The following is an 11824-nucleotide window of genomic DNA, read 5'->3' on the forward strand; positions in this document are numbered from 1 at the left end:
ACTACAGCATTTGAGCACCATTTACACAAAGAAGTGGCACAGCGAAGGAGCAGAGGTGGGACTGGATGACTTGCTAAAGTCCAGAGCGTGCTTCCACAACTCAGTTACAAAAAAGGATGGTCTGATCAGGGAATTCTGGACCCCCTGTGCTCAGTGGCTGGCCCAAGCTGCCCATCTGAAGAAGCCATGCCCTGCTTCCTGTCAGTCTGCCTAATAACCATGGTTAGGTTAGATCATTGTGTGCCCTGACACTAAGTTTGACCTGGTATTGCTAAATTTATTGTCATCTCAGAGATAACTGTACTACTAATTTGTGTTTGTTACAGTACCATTACTCTAAGATAAACTGTTTTCCCTAAAGCAGTTGGTCTGGTGTTTCTCTCTATAGCCCAAACCTGTAACTTATCCAGGTCAAATTAAGACCCTACAAATTGTTCCTACTTCTGAAAGTGATTAAAGGCTTTCAGGTTAAAGCCGACTAATTAATCTAGCATCTCAAAAACATAAAGCAGCAACAATAATTTCACACCAATATCCATGGGAAACTGGATACACATAGAAAGGTAACCAAGAAGTTTCATTACAGTTGCTTAATGCTAAAAACAGTGCTATACTGACCAAAGATTTACCAGAAGAAACAATAAATTTCAGCTGCTTATCCTCTTCTGTGAGATCAGGCAGCTGCCTTCTGAAAATCTACTTGAGTATGCTGGTACACTCCTAAATTTCAAAAGCTAAACCAGAGTTATCAAATAAAGCTAATGTCAGTCTGATAAACAAAAGAACTTACAGGCCACTGTTCTTCTGTTGGAGTGCCCAGTGTTTCAAATATCCTTGTTAGCTGGTCAAGATCAGAGTCTCCAGGTAAAAAGGGAACCTAGAAGAAGGCAACAACATTTGACTGAATTAACGTCTGAATTTCAGTTCTAGAGAAAACCTGTGAGCTACGCCTCATAATTGAAGGACAAAACGTCCTTGTGCATCAGCTGCCCTCAAAGGTACACAATATTTGAGGATTTCTAACAATGTCCAAATAGATTCTGAAGGTTTCTTGCCACCCAGGTTTGATGGCACTGACTTGATAGCAGAAAGCTAACTGTAAGATTAAACCAGCAGCATATTAGTGTAAAATAACTAAAGGAAAGGTTTTACATTTCATTTGCCAGTTTAAAGTTGATTGGTCACAGTGATCTTTCCATCATCTGCTCCCTGAAGTTAGGTTTTATATATAATCAAAACATTTAAAGTGAATCGTAACTGGATTACACAAGCAGCAGTTAAGATTGATGGAATGAGATCACAGCATGAGGGAGACTAGTAACCCACTAGGACAGAAGCTGCCTAATCAGTCTTACATCTCATTTAGACTAAGCAGAAGACAGAAAAGGGGTTACTCGCCCAGTTCAACTTGTAGCTTGCACATCAGGTACCCAGTGCCAATCAAAAAAAGGACTGTGTAGCCGGAGCAAAATTATGAGCAATTAGAGGCAGTAATGAATAGAGATTTCCAATGACTGTGATGCTTATGGAATCTTAGTCTATTTCACATCTTCACTTTTCTTACAGCTACCAAGCTTTTGGAAGCTTTTTTCTCCCTCCTTTCTTCCCTTTCCAAAATAGCCTAACTGGCTTTGCCTGCTGCTGTTAGCAGGAGAGAGGAAGCCCATACACAAAGTTGTAATGCACTGAAGAGCAAATACAAAATGCTTACATTTCAAGACTTACCCTAAGAAGCAGTTCAGCTAAAATACAACCAACAGCCCACATATCAACACCAACACCATACATTCTAGCACCAAACAATAGTTCTGGGGCTCGGTACCACCTGAAAAGAAAACACATTTTGGGAAAAATCACAAATGGGAATACATTCACAAAATATACTTTGCATATTTTGCAGACCTGCTTTTTAAACCATATCTTAAATAAGCATGCCACGAACATTAATAAATATTTTAACTGAGTCAAGCTTTTGTCTCATAGTAGGTAATGTGAATAGATTCTAAGTGTCATGAGTAACAAACTAACAGCTGTCTTGCTCTGAAAGCCAGGCTCATAGGCAGATACATATTATTTCCATACATTTCAAAAGAGTATCACGCACCAGAACAACCCCATGGATTCATGCTTTAGCAGTTCTTAGAGAGAGTTCACTAAGCAATGCTTTCTTATGTTTCTTTGGGAGGCTCTTGCCACTACAGCCACATCGCATGAGCTGGATGTCAAACTTTCAAGATGTTGATACGGCATGACACATTTCAAGAGACACTGCAAAACAGCTAACCAATCACTACATAAGAAAAAAAATAGGATGTCTTACCTTGTTACTACCTGGTGTGTATAAACTCTGTTTGGGCTTCCAAAAGATTTTGCCAGGCCAAAGTCAGCCAATTTTAAAACCCCATTTTCATCTAGCAACAAATTATTTGGCTTCAGATCCTGTCAGTACACAAAGCAAAGAATGACTTTTGTCAGTGTTGATAAAAACCAGGCATGTAATGAACCTCCTGGCAGGTGTGCTATCACAGCATTCTAATATACAGGCTTCTGATTCTGAACCCCACCAACCCTGGAAATCAAATACTTAATCATACACGAAAATCACAGTGGAACACACCCATTTGAATATTATCATATTTAAGCTGCAGAGGTTTTTTTAAAAAAAAAAAAAAACAACAACAAAACAAACCACAACAAAACAATGCCTCCTAATAGGTTTTAGCTTTGCTGAAGTTAACAGCAGTTCTGTCTTAACTTACTATCTTAACTATCTTAACAACATAGTTGCCAGAAAGACCTTGCAAATATTTCAATTAACTGTAGAAATCATGGAAGTGATACAATTTAATACAGTAATAGTGTGCTGTGGGTTGACTTCTGGCCAGCAAAGATGCACCCACACAGCCATTTGCTCACTCCATTCTAATGTCTTTTCTCACCTCCTCCCCGGCAGGACAGGGGTGAGAACAAGAGCAGCAAAAGTGAGAAAACTCGGGGTGCAATATTACTGCAGTTTTACAGGTAAAAGAGAGAGAAAAAAAACCAAGGCAAGCAAGCAATGCAATGAAAATCATTCACCATCTTCCACAGCAGAGAGTACCCAGGCAGTCTCTAAACAACAGCCACCATGGAAGCCCCAACACCTCCTTCTTCCTCTAGCCCAGTCTTTATTGCTGAGCACGGTGTTGCATGGCATGCAGTATCCCTCTGGACAGCTTGGGTCAGCCATTCCAGCTGTGTCCCCACCCCAGTTCTTGCCCACCCCCAGCCTCCTTGCTTAAAAGCAAGAAAGCCCTGACAGCACCCAGGCACTGTTCAGCCACAGACAAACACTAGTGTGTTACAAGAACTGTTCCAAGCACAAATAAAAAAATAAAACAAAACACACACACCACACATCTTACAGGCTGTTTTGAAAGGAATTCAATCAATCCCAGCCAGACTCAATTCAGTGCTCACCAAAGTCACATCTAACTTGAGACAATTCTACGTAAACATCTAAATAATCAATAATTCTTACACTTCCGGTACTGCTATCGTCTCTCCAGATAGCATGCACGCTTACGGACTAACAGAATCCAAACTTCAAAACTATTTTCATTAGACTCAAATTCTGTCAAATATAACTTCTGTGACAGCATCCAGGCTGTCAATTTAGTACATGCTTACCCTGTGTAGAATCCAGTGCTGATGTAAATATTCTAATCCTTGAAGAGTCATCAGCATATATGCCTTGATATGAGACTGTGTCAACACAATACTAGTATCCTTTATAATAACCTGTAAAGTGTTAGATTGATAGTAAGGCTTACCATGCAAGATTAACTTACTTCCATTCTTCCAGAGCAAAAGTTATTTCATCCTTTAAGACCAACTTCGAATTGGCAATCACGTGTTTTCTACCATTCTCACCTTTTTTTTTCCCAGGGAAATGTCTATTCTGGAGATCAGAAATTGAAATGGGGAGTCCAGACTCCTACATGAACTTTGCATAACAGGCAAATGAGAAAATGGGGGAAACTCAAGTATATTATTTTATCTCAGTTCCAGTTTGATACCCAGGCTTTACAAAGACAAAAATTGTAAATGTGTCAGTAAAGTTGAAATTACGTTCCCACTTATTCCTGCTTTTTTCATGCAACCTAAGCATCTGATCTTTGTAAATGCAATGGTTACCTCTTCTTCTTCCAAGAAGATAGGAAGTATGACCACTTTCCTGTATTTTAACAAATTACTTAGGTTTTCTACCTTCTTTGCTTTTTTAACATGAAAATTCTATGTAAGCATCCTGTTTGAAAGTATTTTCTATATTACGCCCCAACTTGCTTGTTAATACTACTTTCCTGTTCAGTAATAGCATTTACTAAGCTTTAAGTTGTTTGAAGCTTAACAAAATAGCTAATACTATGCAAATTTTCATGTACGCAGCAATCACAACAGGCTGCAGTCCAAAATGGTGGCCTGAGTGATACCACAGTACACAGTTAAATGCTCCACATACCATTATGTAGTACACAAGTATTTTATTCCTCTTTGCTCACCGTTATCCTTTTCAGCTCTAAATGTTGTATAGCTACTAAGTCAACAGAATGAATCCTCTAGAAAGTCTATTAGCAAAAACCTCATCTAACCTTTTCAGTCTTGCATTCATCTGGCTTTCAGCAAGCCTGTCCATGTTTTCTTGTAATATTTTAAATGTAATCCATAGTTCTTAACAGCATGTGTAATAAGCCTGCTTAACAACTACATTAATTTCAGTCCAGAGTAGGTATAATGTGTGTATATACAGATCTGACATGAACTGCCATCTAGAACAGTCTTCCAAAACAAAAAATCTTGCCTCACACTATCTCTTATAAAGACTTCCACAAAGCCAAATTGTCTTAAGGTCTTGGAGAATGAACACACTGACTTAAAAGTACTTAGCATTATTACATTTATTAATGGTTCAGGTGCATGTGACTTTAGTACCAGCTCATCACTTGGTATACTTTAGTATAGCATTTATTTGACCATGTTTGATGATATTATGCTTAACAGTTGCAGTCTGAGAGCATGATCTATGACTGAGGTACTAGAAAACAAACATACTAAACCATCTGTTTCCTGAAGATCATTCTGACAAGTATTTAAAAGTAAAGGCATTAGCAGCTGAGAACTCACAAAAATTGTCTAACTATTCAAACTACTTTTAAGACACGATCTTAATCAACTGACAGTGTAAGTCATCTTTCTAACATAGGCAAATGTAAGCTTGTTAAACAGTATTAAAAAAAACCCCAACATCTGAACATATGGAATTAAGTCTTTAAAAATCTTACCTCTAGATCCGTTTCCATGAAATCAAATACCAAACTAATATTGGACTTGTGTCCAAATGCATCTTGAAGCTGTAAAACCAAATACATTATGATGAAGCTACTCTGGTACTTCCAATTTTCTAAATTTCTGCACCATTGTAGTCTGCATGTGGATTTTCAGCTTGCTGAACTCATTCAAATTTTTCAGCTTGCAATACAAAAATTCTTACTCAGTTCAGCTTCTTAATTCAATCTCACATTATTTAAAGAATAAATAAAAAAAATTACATTAACTTCACCATGTTAGCTACAACAGGTAATCTAGTGAGCACATTGTCCTCTCCACAAACTTTGCTGTTCTATGAAACTCCTACCCTTTTGTGAGACCAGACTAAGTTTCCCCATGGATTCAGCTCTGTGTATCTGCTTCCTGTAAGCACGCAGTATTTAGAAATTTTAAGTGTTAGGCTTACTAATTTTTTTCAAAGGTATTCTTAGCATGCATTCATCTTTGTAGCAAGCTTTCTAAGATACATAAAACTGTGGAGAACATCCAAATGGCCCTTTCTTAGGATGAAGCTGTATAATGACAGAATCATGTTTTAATTTGGGATAACACAATAGTGTTATTTGAGATAAGACAATGCTAAGTAAGAACAGATCATCCTGCCTGATACTCTACCCTCAGGATCAGGAAGATATGCTCTCCATGGTGTGGCTCATTCCTCACAGTCTCAGCATGATGACCACATGAATTACCCAACTGCAAGAAATTAATCTGCACAGTCTGTAACGGCAGTGACTGTGCTCATGCTCTTCCCCTGCTGAAACCATGGTAGCAGGAGATACTATGCAGGTGAGCCAACAGGCTTTGACACTTGCAGTTCATGCCCCTTACACTTCTAACACCCACAACAGTTTTATCAGGACTGCTAGGAAAGGCACAACCCTTCTTAGCCCTTGATCACAAATTTGTCCAATTCTTTTTTTCAACTGCTGGTGCTATCTGCTTTTACAATGCTTGCAGCAACATATTCAATGAATTCACTACACAGTGTGTAAAGCAGCACAACTTCCACCCTCCCTGCTACCTAATACAAATATGTTTTAAATGCATCTCTTATTTCTAGTACTGTGGAGTTCTGCAAATATCACTTCTGCATGTACTTAATTTACCATCTCAGTTTTGTAGAACTCCCCATTCCCAGCCTTTTCCTTTCCAGAGTGAGGAATCAGAGAGTCTTTTCCATAAAGAAGATGCTCCACCCCTTTGCCATTTTAGTTGTCTTCCTTCGCACATTCTCTGACAGCTATTGCAACCACTTTGAAATTTAAGTTCCAAATTCAGAAGAGAACCATATTTTCACTCTAGTAAAGTTAAATAAAGTATCTGAAAAACTCATATTTGGTCTAATATTTATGACAGACCCTCAAATCATCACTATTAGCTAATTTTAAAGTATCTTTAGCTCTATCTAAGTATCTGTAGCTGGAAGTCAACCTAAATGCAACTGAAAAGGTACAGGTTTCCCTCTTCCAATAGAGGTTTTAGATACCAGCACAAAAATCTAATAAGCCACATGAATCTCACTTTACCACTGCTTATAAAAGCCTGCTTTAGGCTGTCACCAGTTCCATATGAAGCAAACAATAAGGTAAATTCAGCACCATACTCACTTGAAAGTCTATCAAGAGAGATGCAAAATCAGGTAACCTAAATTTCCACAATTCTCGACACCATTAATATCCACATAGCCCCAGGCTAAAAGGTAATAGGATTTCAAAGGAAAGTACTTTGTCCTTGTTATTGAAACGGGTGAGCGTTGCCTTTTTTTTTTCCCCCTTTGCTATAACAATTGATTTACTGTCCATTTTGGGCTAGAAAAAATAGCTCCAATAAAATTAAGTATCATGCCCATGACCCAACTAATTCTAAATTTCAGTCTGAGTCTGTATCAAAAGCATTTGAGGACTGATTCTAGAAATAGCATTCATTTTACTTACACCAATAATATTTGGATGACTTAGCTCCTGTAACAATTTTATCTCCCTGAGGGCTGTTCTGTTGATTCCTGCATTGGAAAAAAAAAAAAAAAAAAATATAATATAAAGGGAAGAAAAAACCCCAAAGATGACAGACAGAACAAAATGTAAACCTTTGGATTCATTCCAAAGAAATCTCCCACTCTGTTAATCACAGACGATTTAGTACTACAACATCACTTTCACACCACTCGTCAATCTGTTAAATAACAAATATTGCCATAGGTGAGATTTCTGCAGAATAAAAGTGAATGTACACTTTCTTCCACAGCAAATAAGTTCTACACTACAGTAACCACATTTAGATTGTGAAGCAACCTGTCCCCTCTTCGGCAAAGAGGGAAAGTTCGGTCTTGCAAATACCATTCTTCAATGTGTCTTCCTTCCAGAGGGAGACATGCTGAAAAGCCTTGTCAATATATCTCTTCTCTTTTTGACACAGCATTATTTAATAAGGCAAGGCATGTTTGCCTTTCTATATTCATGCTGTGGCATAAACAGCATTCACATACTATATTCATGCAGTGGCCAAAACCTGTTCACCCCTGCCTAAATCCTTTAATGGACAGATTTTATAGAGCAATAACTGGTGGACACAGTGGGGAACGATGCACTTTGGCAGTTATACTGACTGCACTGCATCAAACCATGGTTCCTGCGGGGTAACATTTCCTCCTTCAAAAATCCTGGTATGTATAGTTTGTACAAAAACTGACTGTAAAGCAAATGCTTGTGGTATGTTGCACAGGAAGTTTCAGCTGCACGTTAGCTGAAAAACCATTCTCCCTAAACCTGGGATGTAATTCAAAACGTAAGACTCTACCAAAGCTTTGGGCAAAGCTACTTTACACTCCCTGCTTTACCAATTTTAATTACCTATTTTGGAATCAAGTTGACAATGTCTGCTTTTAAGTAGGCAAAGCCTTAGATTTTAAAAAAAGTATGTCAGGTTATCAGATAACACGGGGAAACCAGATATAATCATTATTTTTAATAACATCTTTGAACTATAGCTAGACATTGTATAGCCCAGAAGTAACAACTACCCTTAAAGGACATGAGCCCCTGGAGGTCAGGTGAATCACAACTCTCTGGCAGTCTGCTCAGCTGTGAGACTCTGGTATGAGTGCTCAGTTTCTCTTAAAAATTCTTTGCTTAGAACAGAACTGGAGAGTTGAGTACAAAGGTTCTTCACTGGGAAGCTGGTAACCTGATGCAGGATGCCTGAAGAATGGCAGCCTACACACATATAAGATTCCACTGCACCACACACGCTGTAAGAGAAGACCAGGATTATTGGGTTTTTACTTGCTATATCCATGCCTAAAGGCATGTGGCTAGCCAGAGCACACCATCAAAGGACAGCATTCTAAAGACCCAATTTCTCAACAGAAAACAAACCCACAGAGAGACAAGAGTTATAAGATTGTTGTTTTAATCAACTTTTGTCTCATCAAAATCACAAAAATAGAACAAAGGAAACACCTGAAAACAGAGATAAATACTCCTATTTGTCTTAAAATATTTAAGATAGAGACATGTATCAATACAAAAGGTATTCTAAACTCAGAGCTGTAAAGATTATTAGTCTATGCTATACATTCCTGTTTGTGTTTGTCTTAAACTGAGAAAGCTAAGTGGTTACATACTCATGTTTAGACATCTACCATGCACACAGATAGCTCTGCTGCTTTTTTCTGCCCCCACAGTTTGGGAAGCAATTCTCTACTATGCCTTACATAAGAGTTGAGCTCATTTTCTCGGCCAAGTTATGGTGTGGAAAATCAAAATGAACCAATTTACAACAACAAAGCAGCAAGAATTTGTTTGATTACTCACCATCTTTAGCTTCTGATCTATGTCCCAGTTTAATCTGTAAAGAAATTATTTGTATTATATAAGGTTCAGCCATCTGCCCCATCAATAGTGGATACATTCTTTAGTACCGCTTTTCTAAGACACAATGAGTTTCAGTACCATGAAGCACGTTACCAGCTAGGGTTGGTTTTGGTTTGGGTTTTTTCATTTAAAAGTAATTGTCTCTACAGCACTAGTTTTTATAAAAGCTTAACAACACTCATGACATAATGTAAACTAGCTACGCAAAATCCCTTGTAACCATAAAGCTTTATTATACTACTAATGAGCTTATCTTCAGGGAAAAATGAGAGTGAAGTAATTGAGAGTTGTCTTAGAATGACTGTAGTAAAATCAACATACTCTGTAAACTGCAGCTGGCTTGAAGTCCTATCTCAGTCATCTACTATCCTGAAATTTTCAAGTCCTGAACCCTGCCATTGATATTTCCAGATTATGAAAGTTAAGAAAATATTCTGATAGGAACAAAAATGCTTTACACAATATGCTACCAGCAGCAGCCATACGAGTAAAGTACTATAATGCTAAAAGGGATTAGTGCATCAAACAAAATTACCTACTATTGATACTGTTCAACTTGCTCAGTAAAAGCAAGCTCTTTAACCAAAGCACTGTAATGTGCATTTTTCATCCCTCACAAAGCACTAGAGCTATCACCTGGTTTTTAAAACAAAAACTTTCTGCAATATCTTCAGATGGTATGGACTGAAACTGAAATAATATGTTAATATTTTTCCATTAAAACTGTTAAATCCTGTAAATGTCAAACTGCTTAATCCGCTTGGGTGTTCACATATCTCATCTATTGCAAGCACGGCCCCTGAACATTGTAACAACATTGCAACCATATTGCAAAATAAGACTGAAAGGCCCGCAAAGTGTAACCATGTTGCTACATTAGGATGTAATCATACTGTAAAATAGACTCTTTGTCCGTATGAAGCAATCGCAACAAATGCTGAAACTAGTCCAAGGACTTTATATAATCAGAACAGAAACTGCGCGTGCTTATGCTAAAAGGTAACTAAAGGACAAGTAATGAAGGAAAGACCACTTGAGGAAGTAAACGACCACCAGAGGGACTGAAGTTGCAGTAATAGGTCAACAGATGGCAGCAGAGACCGTGAAATAACGAACTTCTTGCCTCTGCAGCCAGTTCTGGGAACGGGGGGGCCATCCTAAGTAATTCTCGGAAAGTTTATGTGTGAAGTAAGAAAACATAAACTATGTACTGATAGCTATTACTCGGGAGCGCTTAGGGAGGAGAATCCCCAGTGCTACTCCAGCACCACAATAAAGAATACCTGCTTAACAGTATCTTGTGCTGTTGAGTCACTTTGTTTCAAAACACTTTATGACAACATACATTTTCAACACTTGTATTCTCGCAGGTATATTAAAAGATCGCTTTTGTCAAAAAAAAAAAACCAAAAACAAACTACCACAAACTCAATCAGGGGTAACATTTCTGGACTGAAGGAAATCAGGGACAGTAGGAGGCAAGACTGCAGGGCGGGGTAGAGCAAACTAACACACTCTCAGGAACTAACAAAGTCTGAAGTTTGTAAATGTGTGTGGTCTGCTGTTCTGGGGATTTTTTTGTTGTAGGTTTGGTTGCATGGTTATTGTTGGTTTTCATTTATTTTATTTTCAGAAATCCAACAAATAACTGAAATTTCAAGTTGCAAACCAAGTTACCTTTTAGAGACTCAGACACAGGCATTGAAGCCAGGTTAACTACATCATTTAAACAAAACACTCTAGAAACAAGAATACATATTCTCCCATTACCCATTAAACCAGTAAAAAAAAAAAAAAAATAAAAGAAGAATTTGGGCGGGCGACGACCACCCAGACACTTGACCACTGTTGTGGTTAAACCCCAGCCAGTAACCCAGAACCACCCAGCTGCTCACTCCCTCCCTCCCCTTCTTTCCCCTCCTGCTCCCAGACGGATGGGGAGGAGAATCAAAAGAATGTAAATCTAATGCGTTGAAATAAGAACAGCCCAGTAAATAAGGTATAATACAAAACCACTACTGCTACCACCAGTAACATAATAATCATAAGGGAAATAACAAGGGGAGAGAACATAAAACTAAAAGGAAAAAGAAAAAACAATAAACACAAGTGATACACAATGCAACCGCTCACCACCCGCCAAGGGATACCCAGCCCGACCTGAGCAGTGATATGGATAAGAACAGCCCAGTAAATAAGGTATAATACAAAACCACTACTGCTACCACCAGTAACATAATAATCATAAGGGAAATAACAAGGGGAGAGAACATAAAACTAAAAGGAAAAAGAAAAAACAATAAACACAAGTGATACACAATGCAACCGCTCACCACCCGCCAAGGGATACCCAGCCCGACCTGAGCAGTGATATGGGCCTTCCGGGTAACTCCCCCCAGTTTACATACTGGGCATGATGTGCTGAAAAAATAACTGCTACAGCTGCAACCACGACAATCGCACAAGGGGAAAATACTCTGACACTCACCTTTTTAATAGCCACGATTCGGTTAGTGTTCTTGTCCTTCGCTTTATAGACGGTAGCAAACTGAGGGGAGAAAGAAGCCAGCGTCACTGCCGGG

General features: G+C 38.4%; 1 protein-coding gene across 1 annotated transcript; it reads right to left on the reverse strand.

The window, feature by feature from the left end:
• Positions 1-790: 790 nt before the first annotated feature.
• Positions 791-11820, reverse strand: CDK7 (cyclin-dependent kinase 7; the record flags this gene model as incomplete). Its single annotated transcript, XM_010018624.1, has 8 exons — positions 791-877; positions 1726-1825; positions 2321-2439; positions 3670-3780; positions 5322-5390; positions 7305-7372; positions 9183-9216; positions 11731-11820. Coding segments are annotated over 8 exons (678 nt in total), but the record flags the coding sequence as incomplete, so codon positions are not given.
• Positions 11821-11824: the final 4 nt, after the last annotated feature.

The sequence above is a fragment of the Nestor notabilis genome, unplaced genomic scaffold, assembly GCF_000696875.1.
Source record: "Nestor notabilis isolate BGI_N333 unplaced genomic scaffold, ASM69687v1 scaffold14807, whole genome shotgun sequence".
Classification (NCBI taxonomy): domain Eukaryota; kingdom Metazoa; phylum Chordata; class Aves; order Psittaciformes; family Psittacidae; genus Nestor; species Nestor notabilis.